At 42.2% G+C, this 20,228-nt stretch overlaps 1 protein-coding gene across 12 annotated transcripts in view; it reads right to left on the reverse strand.

The window, feature by feature from the left end:
* Nucleotides 1-19,774, reverse strand: part of ctif (CBP80/20-dependent translation initiation factor) — a 268,061-nt gene extending 248,287 nt beyond the window's left edge. For 2 of the 12 annotated variants that reach the window (XM_078222542.1, XM_078222515.1), the window contains exon 1: nt 19,616-19,774. Coding sequence is in view for 4 of the 12 variants with exons in the window: in XM_078222564.1 (XP_078078690.1) it covers nt 19,527-19,529 (3 nt within the window). In the remaining 8 variants the exon portion in view is untranslated. Of the gene's footprint in view, nt 1-19,526 lie in introns of all 12 variants that reach the window. The other 10 variants (XM_078222532.1, XM_078222477.1, XM_078222505.1 and 7 more) reach the window with 7 other exon arrangements.
* Nucleotides 19,775-20,228: the final 454 nt, after the last annotated feature.

The following is a 20,228-nucleotide window of genomic DNA, read 5'->3' on the forward strand; positions in this document are numbered from 1 at the left end:
TGCAGACAAACATACTCAGCTGTATCTATTAAAATGATCATGCAGTGAAAAATAGAATTAGGTTGGAATATTGCAAAAATTTCACTTGTCACATAACCGACCGACAAAAAAGTTCCTCTGGGCAGGGCAGGATATCAATGTTTAGCAAACTATTTTGCGGATCACTGCTGTTCAGGGAGCAGTGCCAGATGATTCATCAGGTTTTTCCTCTGTTAAATGGGAGCGATTGGTATTTTCATTGTGAAATTGAGCAATGATTTTACAATATTACTATTTTACTATTTTGGTATTTTATCTCCAAGAGACAGCATGGATGTTGTGCTTGCCTACGACAAAAAATTGCACAAAGATAGTTTCCTTGCATCGGAAAGAAGGGCTAGAAAGCAATATAAAACCACTGAGAAACACAGGAAATAGAAGCAGGAGTAGGTCATTTGGCCCTTCAAGCCTGCTCCGCCATTCATTTAGATCATGGCTGATCATCAACTTCAACTGCAACATGGAGAGAGAGGAGGCCCTTAAAAAGACAGAAGGCAACCAGAGCACCCCAGTTCTTAACCTAATAGTTCTGAAGAAAAGTCATATTGGATTTGAAATGTTAACTGTTTCTCTCTCCACAGATGCTGCCAGACATGCTAATCATTTTCAGTACTTTGCCTTTATTTCACCGCAGTCTTGGTCATGAAGAACAAAAGATCTCGAAAAGCACTAAAGCATAGCATCTTTCTTTTGAATACATGTCTTTTGCTCACATAACTGTTGAGATAGCCATACATCCTCTCGTGAGGCTGAATAAAAGCTGGAAAAAATGGCATATTGATTCTCCTGCACAAGAAGATCATAGTTTCACACAGCAGATTCCTGCCAACTGCATGAGAATTGGCAACTCTACTCACAGCTCACCCAAGTGGCCATGCTTCATGTGTGAGCATAAACATTGAAAGCCGACAGATCATCTGACAGTTATCAGTGCTACTGTGAAACCAATACCATACTTCTGCTGTAATCACGCCAGCAGATAACTATTCAGAGCCATTCTTAACAGCCATCATTAAAACGAGAAAACTAAGGTTTAAAACATTCAAACGTGTTCATTTTGTCGCTTCCTTCTCCCACCTGCCTGGATTTCAGGAGCAGGATAGACAGGACACAACTGTATCCTGTTTACCATCAGCTGAGTTTTTCTTGTTGACTTGACGTGCATAATACAAAGTAATCACTGAGATGTCACTCACCTCCAGAGCTCTCATACTGTTGCATCATTCTGCAATAGTTGAGCACAGGACAGAACTTCATAGACCAAGAAAGTCCTGAGTTTAATCTGCAGTCATGGTTCAGGGTTTAACAAAAGAGCAGAAGCAGTGAAAAGCTGAGGGTGTGAGAACAGTACAAGAGAAAAAGGGCATTAAAAGTGACGTCACAGCACAAGGAGCAGTAGCTGGGTTAGGTTCCAGTTAAATTATTTAATCAATCTATGGTTTAAATTGGATTAATAGATTGAAAAAACTAAAAGGCTAAGATTGATTAAATGCAGACGGTGTACAATAACTGCAGCATCTGAGTGCTTTTGTGAAGAGCATCATAATCCAGTCAACCACATCTGAAGTAAGTGTTTCAATCTCAGGAAATTCAAGCTCAGTGTTACGGAGCTGGAATGGGAGGTGTTCATTATGGTTCATTGGGTGGTGGGGGGGAACGACGGGAAATTCTGGACACTTGGGATACAGGAGGCAAGTCACATCCCTTAGATTAGGCAATGGTTACAGATATGTTGAGGGACAGGGATAGGTGAGTGAACTGTGAATCAGGCAGGTGAGAATGCAACCAGGCGCAATGGGGGAGAAACCTCAGCCTTTGCCCTCATTCATCAGGTATGCAGCTCTTGCTGCCGATGTGTATCAGCATACTGGTCATGACACTGTGGTACAGGAGGCCAGTCATGTGCAGGAAATGATGGTACGCGACAGTGTAGTCTGGCAACAGATACGGTTATGTGCTACAGTAATTGTGAATTCTGAAGGTTGCGTTATCTGCCCTGTCTACCAACTTAAGGATGACACCTGATCTGAAAGGAGGGTAGAGAAAACATTTTAAGGACACTCTGAAGGCGGTCTTGTCAGAAAGGCGATGAATTAAATCAGTGCTCGAGAGGAACTCACCACATGGTGGTGCCTCATGCAACACGCCGCATCGCAATCAGAAACTAACTGTATAAACTCTGCTGCGGAGAAGCAATGAAAGCTGTACAAGAGTACGAATCCCCATCTCAGCGCAACTCTAATCCCCTCTGCCCAAAATCCCTGACCTGCCAAGTCAATCCTGAGGACACATTAATCAGGAAGCTTGGCCAACATCATCCTTGTTGTCATAGAGTCACAGAGGTTTACAGCATGGAAACAGGCCCTTCGGCCCAACATGTCCATGCTGCCCAGTTTTTAACCACAAAGCTAGTCCCAATTGCCCACATTTGGCCCATATCCCTCTATCCCCATCTTACCCTTGTAACTGTCTAAACGCTTTCTAAAAGACAAAATTGTACCCACCTCTACTACTACCTCTGGTAGCTTATTCCAGACACTCACCACCCTGTGTGTGGAAAGAATTGCCTCTCTGGACCCTTTTGAATCTCTCCCCTTTCACCTTAAACTTATGCCCTCTAGCTTTAGACTCCCCCACCTTTGGGAAAAGATGTTGACTATCTATCTTATCTATGTCCCTCAATAGTTCATAGACCTCTATGAGTTCACCCCTAAATCTTCTACGCTCCAGGAAAAAAAGTCCATCCAGCCATTCCTTATAACTCAAAGCATCAAGTCCTGGTAGCATCCTAGTAAATCTTTTCTGCACTCTTTTTAGTCTAATAATATCCTTTCTATAATAGGGTGACCAGAACAGTACACAGTATTCCAAGTGTGGCCTTATTAATGTATTGTACAACTTCAACAAGACGTCCCGACTCCTGTATTCAATGTTCTGATGTGGAGATGCCGGCGTTGGACTGGGGTAAACACAGTAAGAAGTTTAACAACACCAGGTTAAAGTCCAACAGGCATTCGGCCTCTGATATTTGGGTAGGCGTTCTCCAAGGCGGCCTTCGCGACACACGACAGCGCAGAGTCGCTGAGCAGAAACTGATAGCCAAGTTCCGCACACACGAGGACGGCCTCAACCGGGATATTGGGTTCATGTCACACTATCTGTAACCCCCACAGAGTTTCACTGGCTGTCTTGTCTGGAGACAATACACATCTTTTTAGCCTGTCTTGATGCTCTCTCCACTCACATTGTTTTGTTTCTTAAAGACTTGATTAGTTGTAAGTATTCGCATTCCAACCATTATTCATGTAAATTGAGTCTGTGTCTTTATATGCTCTGTTTGTGAACAGAATTCCCACTCACCTGAAGAAGGGGCTTGCAGCTCCGAAAGCTTGTGTGGCTTTTGCTACCAAATAAACCTGTTGGACTTTAACCTGGTGTTGTTAAACTTCTTTCAATGTTCTGACCAATGTTCTGTTGTGAGGGACTGATAATGTTGTCTGCCCTGTGCTGGGGTGCCCTGCAGCTGGAGATAAATTTGAGAGTGGGAGGAGGGAGGATCCACTTGTCACATGGGAAACAACCACCTAAGAATTAAGAATCTACTGATGATCATGAAACCATTGTCGATTGTGGGCAAAACCCATCTGGTTCACTGATGTCCTTTATGGAACGAAATCTGCCATCCTTTCTTGTCTGGCCTACATGTAACTCCAGACCCACAGCAATGTGGTTGACTCACAACTTCCCTCTGAACAAGGGCAACTAGAGATGGGCAATAAATGCTGGCCAGCCAGCGACACCCATGTCCTACGAATGAATAAAAAAATAAAGAAAATAATAATGTCTATATTGTTAGCTGGGAACAGCAGGGCCAATCAACAAGGCCGGTGCAACCACAAGGCAAGCTAGGCCATTCAGCAGCAAAACTTGTGGGCAGCAGCAAAAACCTGAATGAACTATTCCTCAAAATACATCAGTAAACAAACAGGCTTCAGCAGCGAGAATGAAAGGTCAAGATCAGGTTCATCCAATTTGCAGCCCACGGGCTGAAAAACTCCAGATTGATTGTTAACGATATGGCAAGACGTGTCAGTGAGTTTGAAGATTTCTAAAGGAGATTGCTCCTCCAATCAAAGCCTGTTCCTCTCCTGTGTTTGCTACTGATAGGTTCACTGTTGATCAGCAAACAGTGGAGAGAAAGAGGCTGTGATTGGAGGAGCAGCGAACACTGGGAACTGTGAGTCTGTGATGTTACAGACAGTCAGGAGCATGTGGGACCTCCGCTCCTCAGTTTCTCCTGGCTCCAGCCATGGGCTCTTGTTCCTGGCTCTAACCACGTCCCTCCTGATTCTTGGTACTCCTCTCAGCAGGCACCTATGTTTGGGCACCTTTAACCTTCAGGCCTCACTCCAGGTCTCACCTTTGCTTCATTGCACCTTCCCCAACCCCAGATGATTTAATGAGAGGATGTGCTAGTGTGCATGAGAGGATGGGTGAGCGGGAGAGTGTGTGCATGAGAGGATGGGCAAATGGGAGAGTGTGCGTGAGAGGATGGGCAAACGGGCAAGCTGACATGTGACTCTGTAATGACTCTGAAATGGCTGAGCAAACCATTCAGTTCAAGGGGAATCAGGGAATGTCCAACAAGCCTTACCAGTGATGCCCACATCCCATGAAAGAATAAAAAATATGAAATTAGAGCTCACAGGCTGAGGGTTATAGATTAGCATGGATTAAGAATTAATTAGTGGGTAGAAAACAGAGAGCAGGAATGTTGGGCACATACTTCACAGAACGTTAACATGCAGGTCCAGCAAGCAATTAGGAAGGCAAATGGTATGTTAACCTTTATTACAAAAGGATAAGAGTAAATAGGTTGAGCTGCAATTATTTAGGGTTTTTGTGAGATCACACCTGGAGCAGTGTGTACTGTTTTGGTTTTCTTACCTAAAGGAGAAGTACAATCAAGGTTCATTCGACTGGTTCGAGGAATGAGAGTTTTGACCCAAGCGGAGGGACTGACTGGATTAGAGCCACATTCTTGACAGCTAAGAAGAATGAGAGGTGTTCTCATTGAAACATGTAAAATTCTGAAGGGGCTTAACAGGCAGATGTATCCCTGAGAGCCTAGAACCAGTAGTCACAGTCTCAGAAAAAGAGGGTGAACCACTTGGGGTAGAAATGAGGAGACATTTCTTAACTCAAAGGGTTGTGAATCTTTGGAATTTCATACCCTTGAGGATGCTCAGAGATGCTCAGTCAGTGAATCAAAAGAGGGAATTAAGGAGCATGGGAATCATTCAGGTAGATGGAGGTGAAGGGAAAAGATCAGTCATCAGTTACTGAATGGTGGAATAGGTGTGAAGGGTCATACAGTGGCAAAACGGAAAGCTTAAAGTAATAATTTCTATTTATACAACATGGTAATACTGCATCCATGAATAATTGAAAATCTGAAATACAACATTAGAAGAACAATTTTTCACTTGGAGAATATTCAAAGCAAGCATTATGAATCCATATCAGACAACAGAATAACCAACACTTATATTGTCTGCAACTGCATTGGAATAGTCTACTAAAAATATATGCACGAATAAATCCATTTTTATATACTGAAGAGAAATGAAGGAGGAGGAAAAGCAGGAAAATGCTCAGAGCAAGCTATCAGAATCCAAGCTTAATTTTAAACCGTGCTTCCTAGAGTTAGATTCCTCCACAAGGGGAAACATCCTCTATACTTCGATCCTGTCAAACCGCCTCAGAATTTTTTGTTCTAATAAAACCATCTCTCATTTTTCTCAACTGCAATGAGTGTAAGCTCAACCTGCTTAATCTTTCCTCATAAGATAGCCTCTTCATCTCACTAATCAGCCTTGTGAGCTTTTTCTGAACTGTTTCCAAAGCGAGTATATTCCTCCTTAAGTAAGGAGACCAAAACTAACCATGGTACACCAGGTGTGGTCTATGACCTCTACAATTGTAACAAGACTACTTTTATACTCTATGCCCCTTTGCAAGCAGGCCAACATTCCATTTGCCTTCCTAATTAGTTGCTGTGTCCACATGCTGTCTTTTTGTGATTCATGTACAAGGTCTTCCAGGGGAGGCAGTGGCACAGTGGTATTGTCACTGGACTAGTAATCCAGAGACCCAGGGCAACGTTCTGGGGACCCAGGTTCAAGTCCTGCCATGGCAGATGATGACATTTGAACTCAATAATAATCTAGAATTAAAAGTCTAATGATGACCATGAAACCATTGTTGATTGTTGTAAAAACCCATTTGGTTCACTAGTGTCCTTTATGAAAGGAAATCTGCCGTACTTACTTGGTCTGTGACTCCAGACCCACAGCAGTTGCCCTCAATGGCAATTCGGGATGGGTTGGCCCACATCCCATGAACGAATAAACAAAAAATCTGCTTGTCTACTTTTTGTGCCATAGTAGGCAACCTCATATTTCCCCACATTATATTCCATTTACCAGATTTTTGCTCACTCACTTAACCTATCAGTTTCCCTTTACATCCTCCTCACAACTTGCTTTTCTACCTATCTTTGTATCATCCACAAATGTGATTACAAAACAATCAGTTCCTTTATTCAAGTCATTAATATAGGTCATACAATATAGATCATAAATAGATTGTTGAAGGCCGCAGCACTGAACATTGTCCTTTTACCTTGACTCTGCTTCCTATTAGTTAGCCAATCCTCCAAGTTAATATATTACCCCAATACCATGAGGTTTTATCTTGTGCAGTAAACCTTTATGTGGCACCTTATCAAATACCTTTTGGAATACACTGATTTCTCTTTATCCACCCTGCTTGTTACATCCTCAAGAAACTCCAATAAAATTGTCAAACACGATTTCCCTTTCACAAAACCATATTGGCTCTGTCTAATTGTATAATGATTTTCTAAATGTCAACCCATCCTTGGGGTTACCATTGACCAGAAGCTCAACTGGACTCACCACATAAACACAGTGGCTACATGAGCAGGTCAGAGGCCAGGAATACTGCGGCGTGTAACTCACCTCCTGACTCCCCAGAGCCTATCCAGGCACAAGTCAGGAGTGTTTTGGAATGCTCTCCACTTGCCTGGATGGGTGCAGCTCCAACAACACTCAGGAAGCTTGACACCATCCAGGACAAAGCAGCCCGCTTGAGTGGCACCACATCTACAAACATTCAATCCCTCCACCACCGGCGTTCAGTAGCAGCAGTGTGTACTAACTACAAGATGCACTGTAGCAATTCACCAAAAATCCTTAGACAGCACCTTCCAAGCCCACGACCACTTCCATCTAGAAGGACAAGGGCAGCAGTTACATGGGAACACCACCCCTGCAAGTTCCCCTCCAAGCCACTCACCATCTGACTTGGAAATATATCGCCGTTCCTTCACAGTCGCTTGGTCAAAATCCTGGAATTCCCTCCCTTACAGCATTGTGGTCAACCGACAGAACATGGATAGCAGCGATTCAAGAAGGCAGCTCACCACCATCTTCTCAAGAGCAACTTGGGATGGGCAATAAACGCTGGCCAGCCAGCAATGCCCATGTCCCACGAATGAATTTAAAAAAAAATGTCCTGCCACTTCCTTAATAATGGATTGCAGCATTTCTCCAGGGACAGATGTTAGAACAACTGGCCTACAATTTCCTGCTGTCTATCTCCCTTCTTTCTTGAACACTTTCTTACTACACTGTAGATAATATAGATGTTGAATGAGGACAGCTCAGATATGCCATCTCACTTTGATGGAAAACACAAGGACTTGACAAAGCACCAGAACACTTCCAAAACCTGTGGGAATAATACCTCATCCACTATGGAAAGAAATATCAGGAAAGTAAATCTTTTTTCCTCTCTCACCTATTTTTGAACATGGTTAAGTGTTAACCTGCTAAAAGAATACATTTTACAGATATTTGCGAGTATACAAAAAGGAGCAGGAGAAAGCCATTCAGCCAGTTCCACCATTAATAAGAGCGTGGCTGGTCTGATAGTGACCTCAAATCTGCATCCCACCTACATCCAATAACCTATCTTTGAAGACATTTGGACAGGTACATGGATAGGAAAGGCTTAGTGGGATAGAGGCCAAACGCAGGCAAATGGGACTAGTTCAGTTTAGGACACCTGGTCAGCATGGAAGAATTGGGCCAAAGGGCCTATTTCCATGCTGTTTATCTATTGTACATTGGTGGGCTCCTGACATTTTGGCTTCCACTAGATTCTCATGCCTGGTCACCACCAAACCTGTCATGAGTGGGATGGGAAAATACCTCTCAGTCTCAGACCCACTCCTCTATCCATCAACTGAATGTAAGATTCTTTAAGTTGAATGCTTTTCAAGACATCACTGTTTACTTTCCCAAGTTCCCTAGCTTCCATGTCTTTCTCCTTAGTAAATACTGATGAGAAATATTTGTTTAGGATCTCAACTATGGCTCCACACATAGAAAACCTTTAAGGGGCCCTATTCTCTCCCTTGTTACTCTTTTGCCCTTAATATACATATAGAATCTCTTTGAATTCTCCTTCACCTTATCTGCCAAAGCTATCTCATGTCCCTGTTTTGCCTTCCTGATTTCCCTTTTAAGTGTATTCCTATACCCTCTATAATCCTCAAGGGATTTACTTGACCCCAACTGCCTATACATGACATATGCTTCCTTTTTTTATTGACCAGAGCCTCAATATCTCTAGTCATCCAGTGTTCCCTAGTCTCACCAGCCTTGCCCTTCACACCAACAGCTGGCCCTGAACTCCCGTTATCTCATTTTTGAAAACCTCCCACTTGCCAGATGTTCCTTTACCTGCTAACAGCCTCCCCCAATCAACTTTTGAACGTTCCTGTCTAATACCATCAAAATTGGCCTTGCCAATTCACAACTTTAACTTGTGAACCAGACCTATCCTTTACCATAACTATTTCAAAACTGATTGAATTATGGTCACTGGTCCCAAAATGCTCCTCTACTAACACTTCAGTCACTTGCTCTGCCTTATTTCCCAAGAAGGTCGGGTTTTGCCCTTTCTCTAGTAGGGCCATCTACATATTGACGTGAATTTTTTCCTGAACACACTTGACAAATTCCTTCCCATCTAAGCCCTTAACACTGTGGCAGTTCCTGTCTATGTTTGGAAAATTAAAATCCCCCACGATTACAACCCTATTATTCATGCAGTTATTTGCGACCTCCCTGCATATTTGCTCTTCAATTTTCCACTGACTGTTGGGGAGCCTATAGTACAATCCCATCACAGAGATCATCCCCTTCTTATGTCTCAGTTCTACCCATATAGCCTCACTGGACGATCTCTTAGGAATATCCTCTCTAAGTTTTCCCTAACCAAAGACGCAACTGCCCCTCCTCTCTTGCCTCCCCTTCTATCCTTCCTATAGTATCTGTACCCCAGAACATTGAGCTGCCAGTCCTGTCCCTCCCTCAGCCATGTTTCATGGTAATAACTACAATATCCCAGTCCCATGTACCCACCCTTGCCCTGAGTTCATCTGCCTTACCTGTCAGGCCACTTGCATTGAAATAAATGCAGTTTAATTCAAACAAAAGAAGAAAGAACAGACAAAAGTACAGCACAGGAACAGGCCCTTCAGCACTTCAAGCCTGTGCCAATCACGATGCCCTAACAAAATTAAAAATCTTCTGCCTTCCTCAGTCTGTATCCCTCTATTCCCTCCCTTTCCATGTACCCATCCAAATGTCTCTTAAATGTGCTAATGTGCCTGCTGCCTCCTCTGGCAGCACGTTCCAGGCACCCACCACTCTCTGCGTGAAAAACTTCCCCCACACATCTCCCTTAAACTTTCCCCCTCTCATCTTGAACCTGTGTCCCCTTGTAATTGACACTTCCATCTTTGGAAAAAGCTATCGACCCTGTCTATGCCTTTCATAATTTTGTAGACCTCTATCAGGTCTCTCCTCAGCCTCCGTTTTTCCAGTGAAAACAATCCTAGTTTATTCAACCTCTCCTCATAGCCAATACCCTCGAGACCAGGCAATGTCCTAGTGAACCTTCCTCCTGAGCTTCCACATCCTTCTGCTGGTGTGGTGACCAGAACTGCACGCAATTCTCCAAATGCGGCCTAACCAAGATTTTATATAGCTGCTAGTACAAGGATACTCTTGTACTCAATGCCCCAGTTGATGAAGTCATCAGTCTTCACCATTCCCTGCCCTGTTCATGCCTGCCTTCACTATTTAACTTGCTTTCTTTCAATTGTGTATTGGCCTCCCCTTTTGTCTCACTACTCTTTAGGATCCCACTCCCCTGACAGAGTAGTTTAAACCCTTCCTTTATGCTACACCCTACCATGTGGTTACTATTAGGGGGCCTGTAAATGACTCCCACAAGTGACTTCTTGCGTTTACCATTTCTAATCTCTACCCAAATCATTTCCACATCCTGGTTTCCTGAACTTAGGTCATCCCTCTGTATTGTCCTAATACCATCATTAACTAACAGAGAGACCCTTCCACTTTTTCCTCACTTCCTGTCCTTCCTAAATGTTCTGTAGCCTTTAATATTCAGGTCCAAATTCATGTCTTCCTGCAGTCAATTCTCTGTAATGGATATCATATTATTCTTGTTTATTTCTATGTGCACTCTCAGTTCATCTGTTTTGTTTCAAATTCTTTGTGCATTCAGATACAAAGCCTTTATTCTTTTTATAACTTCTACTCTCATCTGTTGATTCACTATTGGATTTGTACTCTCTATCCCTTCCTGTCACGGTCTGTTTTTCATTTCCTGTAATAATACCTTTAATGTCATATTTAGATCTCATTTGGACACCTACTTTAACTTGTTGCTTCCCACTGTAGGTGGCTCCCTGGTCTTTCAAACACCCCTAAAGTAAGCCTTCTGTCTAATAAACAACCAACATGAACACACTTGTTGGGCAACTCTTGATGACATCATCTGCATACAATGATGAGCACAAAACTTCAATTCACTGTGAAATCCCAGATTGCCTCGGGTAATAGCACTGTTGCTTCGGGTTCAGAAACTTGTGGGTTTAAGCAACAGATCAGGACATCAGCAAATAATTTACATCAATACTACAGTGCTGTAGAGGCAAGAACTGTCTTTAAACCTTGCTGTTGCTGTAATTCAGGTTGATATTCCTAATGCCTTCTCATAATTTGAAGACCAAGGACTCTCCCAATAGCCTTACCAATAATTTCCCTCCAACCAAATTGTCATAAAATAGATTAACCAGCTGTTTGCATCTGTTTCTGGGGGTTTTGTTTTGTGTAAAATGACTGCTTGTCTATGTGACTCAAACTAATTTAGTCTATATGAAATGCTGAGTTGAATGTTATAAAATCACAAAAAATTAGTGTGCAGGTCAGCAAACAATTCAGAAAGGAAATGGTATGTTATTTTTTGCTACAAAGGTATTGCAGTATAGGAGTAAATAAATTTTACAATTTTATCGCCATGGCATTGGTGAAGCCACACCTGGAATCGTGCATGCAGTTCCGATCTCCTTTTCTAAGGAGAAACACATTTGCCCTGGAGGGAATGCAATGAAGGTTTACTAGGCTGGTCTCTGGAAAAAGGAGATTGTCCTATGACAAGAGATTGAGTAGGCCAGGCCTGGAGTTTAGGAGAATGAGGGGGGATGTAATTGTAACATATAAAATTCTTCAGGGCTAAATGCTGAAAAAATGTTTCCCTGACTGGGGAATCTAGTAAGAGTTTTAACAACACCAGGTTAAAGTCCAACAGGTTTATTTGGTAGCAAATACCATTAGCTTTCGGAGCGCTGCTCCTTCGTCAGATGGAGTGGAAATCTGCTCCCAAACAGGTCACAGAGACACAAAATCAAGTGACAGAATACTGATTAGAATGCGAATCTCTACAGCCAACCGTCTTAAAGATACAGACTTTTGGGAATCTAGAACATGGGGGCCATGATCTCAGACTAAAGGGTCAACCATTTAAGACTGAGGAGAAATCTCTTCACTTAAAAGCTTGAGAATCTTTGGAATTCTCTAACCCAGGGAGCTATAGATTCTCAATTGTTGATTATGTTGAAGACAGAGGCTGACACAATTTTGTGTACCAAAGATATTAAGGGATTTGTGGATAAAGCAGGAAGGTTGAGTTGAGATAGGACATCAACCATGATCTTGTGAATGACAGAGCAAGGCTTGAAGGGCCCAATATTTGAGAGTTGTGATAAGGTTCCATTGAAATGCAAGTCCCATTTTCATCCTTTGGAGCTACTGCATAATCCTTTGCTCTGTCCCACCATATAAACTCTGAATATTTTTAAGACATAGCTAGATAGATTTAAAGGCACTGCTTCCACCGCCTTTTGAGTAAGAGAATTCTAAAAATTCACAACCCTGAGAGAAAAAAATTTCTCATCTCTATCTTATTGTTAAATAGTGGCCCCTAGTTCTAGATTCTCCCACAAGAGGAAACATTCTCTCCACATCCATCCTGTCAAGACTCCTCAGGATCTTATATGTTTCAATCCTCTTACTCGCCTAAACTGCATAATTACAAGCCCAGTTTTTCTTCATAACAGAACCCGCCCATTCTAGGTATTAGTTTAGGAAACCTTCTCCTAACTGCGTTGAACATATTTGCATCTTTCCTTAAATAAGAAGATCAATATTGTACACAGTGCTCCAGATGTGGTTTCACCAGTGCTCTGGCAACCAAAGCATAAACTCCCTACTTTTGTAATCAACTCCCCTCACAATAAATTATAACATTTCTATTAGCTTTCCCAAATACTTACAATACCTTCATATTGGCATTTTGTGTTTCAAGCACTAGGACACCCAGGTCCCTCTGAATCTCAGAACCCTGCCATCTCTCACCACTTAGATAGCAACCTTCTTATTTAATATTCCAGCCAAATGGAGAATTTTATATTTTCCCACATTATACTTCAACTTCCGCCCTCCCTGATGTGTTGCTGTGTCCACAGCTCAGTCTCCAGCACAGTGAGCTGAAGGTCATCAAGCTGCAGACACTTCTGCAGATGTGCTTGTCCTGGATAATACTGGTATGCAGGAGCTGCCACATGCTGCAGCCATGATACGTCACCAGTCCATCCATACTTTTGTGTTTTAATTTATTACTTATTTTATATATTTATTAATCTCATCAAAAATTTCTGTACCCTCTAAAACATTATGAATAGAATAGGCCTTGACCACATACTGGATACTCACCAAACAGTTAGCTTCTTCTCCTGTGGTAGAACAAGAATCAGGTCCTACAGGGGGAAAAAGTTAGAAAAACAAGGAACAGTTCCCACCCCTCCTCACTCAGCTCACCACACACTCACACTCCATTCTGGTCACACTCTAGTGTACTTGGTGGACAGTAGTCAGTTTCTTCGGATGTTCAGAAAAAAATACGGTCAAAAGCTTTTAAAGTGTGCAAGTTAGCATCTCTGTACTGAAAAATTTTTTTAAAAACAACTTCCTTGAAAGCCTACAAACAAGCGCAATAAATAGAAACTTGCAGTATGATTGATTCGATTGGGGCATAATCAGTTTTGTGGGTAGGACTAGCAATTAATGCAATGGCTATTGTAAAGCCGATGAAAAAGATTTTTAAAACTAATTTTGCATTTAAAATTCTGTGAACCTTTTCACTAGTTTGGTCAAATTTGAAAATTCTGGACATTAGGTCCTGTAAATAATGAAGCAGACAAAGATGCCAAGATTTCAAAAAAGGAATCAGTATTTAAACAGTTATTTGTCAGTGTGCAATAGTAAACACTAAGCAAAAAAGGAGCATGAAATAAAAATGGTATCGCCAGCAACCCTGTAAGCATTCCTCACGTTATCCAATCAGGCACTAATGAAAATATTCTTCACATCTTCCTGCACATTTTTGTCCATGCAAGACATTCATCTTCTCTATACACCACGCAATGGATGGTCACATAATTAGTAAAAAGAGAAATTGGCATTGTTGTGAGGCTTTAAATGTCATTAGTCTTGTGTGCTGCTCATCCTGCTGACAGCGCCAATTTGTAATCCAACCATTGTGATTAAATAGGGCATTCCCTCATACTACATAAAATTAATAGAGTTGTGCATATTTAGTTATTTACCACAAAATACAGGGAGCACTTCACGAAGGAAGATTATCTCACTACTTTTGTTGAAAAAGCAATTCTTGAATGAAAACAGGAAAGTCCAATGATGACGGAGTTGCATTTGAGACACAATTCACTGCATTTGATTCAAGGAGTTTTAACAAAATTTGCCACCAAGTCAAGTAAGGAGATATCAAGACCAGTGACCAAAAAAACCTTAGCCAAAGAGGGAGGTTTTAAGGAGCATCTTAAAAGGAAAGAGAGGTAAACAGGTGGAGAGGCAGAGACCAGACAAATAAATTTTGATTTGATTTGATTCATTATTGTCACATGTATTGAGATACAATGAAAAGTACTGTTTCTTGCGCTATACAGACGAAACATACCATTCATAAAGTACATTGGGAGAAGGAAAGGAGAGAGTGCAGAATGGAATGTTACAGTCATAGCTAGAGTGTAGAGAAAGATCAACTTAATGCATGGTAGGTCCATTCAAAAGTCTGATGGCAGCAAAGAAGAAGCTGTTCTTGACTTGGTTGGTACTTGATCTCAGACGTTTGTATGTTTTTCCTGATGGAAGAAGGTGGAAGAGAAAATGTCCGGGATGCGTGAGATCCCTGATTACGCTAGCTCTTTTTCCGAGACATCGGGAAATGTAGATGGAGTCAATGGATAGGAGGCTGCTTTGTGTAATGAACTGGGCTCGTTCACAATCCTTTTTAGTTTTTTGTGGTCTTGGTCAGGGCAGGAGCCATACCAAGCTGTGAATACATCCAGAAAGGATGCTTTCTATGTTGCGTCTGTAAAAATTGGTGAGAGTCGTAGTGGACATGCCAAATTTCCTTAACCTCCTGAGAAAGTAGAGATGTTGGTGGTTTTCTTAACCATAGTGTCGGCATGGCGGGACCCGGACAGGTTGGTTGGTGATCTGAACACCTAGAAACCTGAAACTTTCGACCATTTCCAGTCTATCACCGTTGATGTAGACAGGAGCATGTCCTCCAATATGCTTCCTGAAGTCGGAGGCATCTTCACTAAAGGTGGAATGATAAAATTCAGGAATGTGCAGTGTTGGCCTGAATTGAAGGAAAGCAGGGATCTGGAAGCATTCTAGGATTGAAGGAAGTTACAGAAGTATGGAGAGGTAAAGCCATGGAAAGATTTAAAATCAAGGATCAGAATTTTAAAAATTGAGATATTGCTGCACTGAGAACCAGTATAGATCAGTGAGCGTGGAGACAATGGGTGAATGAAACTTGAAGCAGAGATTTGGATCTGCTCAGGTTTATGAGGTTGCAAGTAGGAGGCCAAGTAGTGCAGCACTAGAACAGTCGACACACATTTTGAAATGGGATACATGCACTACCATCGGGTCTGAAAGGTCATCGGATGTTGGTTGCTTATCAAGTTTTTGTGGGTTTTTTTAATTGTCTTTTCGGATGCAGCATGGTGGATTTACTAACTCTAGCTTTCCTTGAAAAGGTGGCAGTGAGTTTTCTTTTACCTCTGCAGTCCATGTGGTGAAGGTGCAACCACTACTTAGCTCTTAGGTACGGAGTTCCTGAAGTTTGACAACGGCATAGAAGGAATGTGTTGAGTTATGCACAAATTTTCTCTTTTGCTTTGCACAAATTGTTTTCCTTTCAGTACCTGACAACTAGAGGGGTCTACATTAATATCAACACAGCACAGGGTGGGAAGGAACTTTCCACATTATTGTTGCTATATTATCTCAAACTCTTCCCATCCTCTAATGTCAAATAGCTGCATGTCTGTAATGACTTCAATCAGGCCACTAAGGTTGGCCTATTAGAATATGAACTCCCTGATTAAGGAGTCAATTGATGGGCCAATCAGGGAGCTTTGTCCTTGTATTTAACCGAGTGTCAGTTCCTCTGGCACTCCCGAAGGTAGATTGCTGATAGTGCTCTGTGTACTGCTGTTGGAATTGTAAATAAAGGGATTTTGGTGAAGGGACTTCTGCCTCCGAAGACTTATTACAATGTCCTATTTCCTGACAAGTTTAAAGGGACAGACCTGATCTAATTGAATAGCAGAGGAGGCTCAAGGAGCCAAGAGGCCTACTCCTACTTCTACTATTTCCTTTGTTCATACAACTCCTAATTGAGCTGTTTGTTTTATGTTTTCTCAGTATTAAAATGATCAGAGTATAAACACTTTGCCCATCCATCACAAGATCATAAAACCCCTAGGTGGATAAACTTGTGGGTTGGTAAATTAAGATGCAGGAAGCCAGAGCTATTACTGTATTTCATATGTAATGACTCAATATCCAAGCACCACAACTTATCCATCTATATTGAGTTAGCTGATATTAACATGGGTTACACTACAATCAGTCACATTGTCTTGGGTCATCATCATAGCTTAATGCTCCAAAACCAAGTTTATATCAATGTCTATCTACATCTTCTATTGTGGTCTCAGTGAATGTTGTCAAATTTTGGTCTCTCCCCTAACACTGCAACAAAGGTCACAATGCAAACATATCAGACTGAACCCAGCCTTTAGGTAAGGAATGAAAAATCTGGTATGTTTCTCACCTCTGAAGATATGGCTCACATTAAGCCAATATTCACATAATACCAACATATAAACATAGAGCAGGTCATTTGGCCCCTCGAGCATGCTCCACCATTCAATATGATCATGGTTGATTTGATTGTGGCGGCCTCAACTCCACATTTCACCCACCCCAATAACCTTTGAACTCTTGTTAGTCAAGAATCTATCTTCCTCCACCATAAAAATGTAAATTGTCCCTGTCACCACTGATTTCAGGAGAAGAGAGTTCCTAAGACACTTAACCCTCAAGAGAAAATATTAATTTTCATCTCCATTTTAAATGGGAGACACCTTATCCATGCCCCTGGTCGTGATCTCTCCCACAAGTGGAAACATCCTTTCAGCATCCATTCTGTCAAGTCCCCTCAGGATCTTGTGTTTTAATAAGATCACCTCTCAATCTTGTAACCTCCAATGGATACAGGCCCAGCCTGTCCAACCTTTCCTCAGAAAATAAGCCCTCTTCCCAGGTGTTAGTCACGTGAACCTTCTCCGAATTGCTTCCAACACATTTCTATCTTTTCACCAAATAAGAAGACCAAAATTATACATCATACTCCAGATGTGGCCCCACAACTGTAGTAAAACATCCCTATTTTATATTCCATTTCCTTTGCAGTAAATGACAACATTCCATTTGCCTTCCTAATAAGTTGCTGATAAATAATCAACATTTGTGCAAGGTATTGGAGGACAACTGTTATCCTTGAAGACATACCACAGTTCAGTTGGCTGGACGGTTGGTTAGTGATGCAGAGTGATGCCAACAGCATGGGTTCAATCCCCGTACCTGCTGAGGTTATTCATGAGGGCCTGCCTTCTCAACCATGCCCCTCGTCTGAGGTGTGGTGATCTTCAGGTCAAATCACTGCCAGTCAGCTCTCCCCCTCTTAAAGAGGGAACAGCCTATTGTCATCTGGGACTATGGCAACTTTACCTTTCCCACAAAAAGTCAAAGCATTCTGAAGAAGGAGGAAAGTTACGAGGGTAAAATAATTTCCTCTGCCTGTACCTTCCATCCAAATAAAGTCTCACAAAACCACATTGGGAGTCAAAGAACAAATGCCAAAATTGCATGAAACATTGTTTACATTAGAAAGCTAGAATTACCGCACCTTAAAATTAATTACATAAGTATAACATACACATGTTTTTAAAAACACTTAAAAACATTAAACATCAACACAGATGATGTTAATTCTGGGTTTACCACTTAAAATTGAACAAATTAGAAGTGCTTTTCCTTCATTCTGATGTAACTCTATCCAAGTAAAATGCCATCAGAAAGGTCAGGGTTAAGCACACCGTGAGGTACCACGCAATAAAAATAGGAAGTCTTAGGTTCAATCCTGCTTTGTGCTGAGTTAGCTAACGCTGAGCAGCGACAGCATGCAGCTATTGGCCTGCACACGGAGGTGGAGAAATCAGGCAACAGCCCTGCTCCCGATGCCATCCACCGGTGCAGGTGTGGGCGCTGGGCATGGACAGGAACAAACTCAATTGTCATATATCCCCGCTCCCCTCCGTCCTCAAATAACTATAGTTGAGGACACATTACACAGCAAGCGGGACCCATCTCCTTTGGGAGTGCTCTCCAGGTTTCAGAAGTGGACTGGGATAAATCAAATTAGGCTTGATTTGATTTGATTTGAGGCTGTTTTGTTTCGAACAGGCACCAAATCCAGACAAACACAATCCCTGCTCAATAGCAAGTGGTCCAAAAGCTGCTGCTTTTGCCGGGGCGGATCTCAATGCTGAGTGTTGCAGGAAATGCCTGACTTTAAAGGAATTGTCTGCCTGTCACGTGGCAGCAGCTGGTCAAGGTCTACCAAGCAGCCTCACCCCCCCAACCACCCCCTGCCCGTCTTCACACTGTCTGCAGGCGGCTACTTCAACTCAGCAAGACAGGCCGGCTCCCCCGGCCTAGGAACAGACACAGGGAGAAAGGGGCCCTTCTCCAATCTGACCGGGAATCCATCAGGAGGTGGGGGAGGAAAGGAAAGGGTCTCAGACAGGCAGCCAGCCGCGCCCAATCCTTTTAAGGACCGTTTGTCATTGCGGATCGCTCATGTTAAATATGAATTGCCACAGAAGGATATGTACATATATTCCCCCCTCCTCCCCCAGTATATGCTCATTAATACACACCTTCCTTACAAAATAATCGATGCGAATCAATCTTTGAAGAAATGTCAGGAATACAACACGTTTGACAAATTAGGTTACAGCCAGCGGTGTATTTGAAAGCAGGAAATTGCAGTTTCTAATAACACTTGCCCTTTATTGCCAACATTTCTATTTTGACATCAACTGGGAATGTTAAACGTAGCTAAATGTGTCACTGGCCACTGTATGTATGTATGTATATATAATTAAATAACGAAATCGATCCCCTTTGTCGTAGATCCCCATAGACAGTCATCACATTAATCACACAGCCACTTAGCAAATTTCATAAAACGATGCTGAATAATTCAGTTTGCTCTTATTTACAGTATATTGCAAGATGTGCATTACCACATCAAAAAAAACACTGCAATACGCAAGATATAGACGATCCCAGTTGCTGCGTTTCAGCAGCCAACAGTCCCATCCATTGATCATCCTGTAACAATTCACAATGTAGCCGGAGTTGACACGGTTCACGCTTCTAAACTCTCCCTCTAATGACATAAGCCGGTATCAAAATGAGTGCAACTGCCTCGTAATAAAATATCCGCAATCTAACGTTACTTTTGTAGCATTTTTAAAACCCCTCACGGTAACAAATCGAAACTACAACATTTACCATTCTCACAGTCACGATATAATCCTACACGGCATCTCCACACAAACATAGTAAACTCCAGTTTATGGTTGCAGTAATCATTGTCTGACCTTTGAAATACTCCTGGGGCCGCTTCGGAGGGGGATTTTGGATGCCTCCCCAATCTAAATACTTTTTCCCCCCTCGCACCACCCCTTCCTGGGAGTGGATCACTTTCCCGAAGCCCAGGCTCAGAGGTTTCTGACCAAGATCCTGGTGCCACCAAATCCACGCAATGATGCGGGAATGTGACGCGGGCCCGGCACCCTCCTCTGGATATGGACATTGCTACACTCAGCATTCTGGGATTTGGAGTTCATTGCAAATATGAACAAAGCTTTCATTCCCCCTTGTTCCAGAGTGTTCAAAAGTCCAATCTAAACTTTCTGCAGACACTAGGGCATTAATTGGCGAGCCGACGCAGGTTATACCTTAGACTAATATGAAAGGAAAATACTGCCCATGCTGGAATCTGAAACAAAAACAGAAAATGCTGGAAAATCTCAGCAGGTCTGACAGCATCTATGGTGAGAGAATAGAGTAAGAAGTTTAACAATACCAGGTTAAAGTCCAACAGGTTTATTTGTAGCAAATGCCACTAGTTTTCGGAACAGGCTGTCCCTTCGTCAGGTGGAATGGAGAAATGCTCACAAACTCAATTTACAGAATAATGATTGGAATGCA

The sequence above is a fragment of the Mustelus asterias genome, chromosome 1 (assembly GCF_964213995.1).
Source record: "Mustelus asterias chromosome 1, sMusAst1.hap1.1, whole genome shotgun sequence".
NCBI classification, from domain to species: domain Eukaryota; kingdom Metazoa; phylum Chordata; class Chondrichthyes; order Carcharhiniformes; family Triakidae; genus Mustelus; species Mustelus asterias.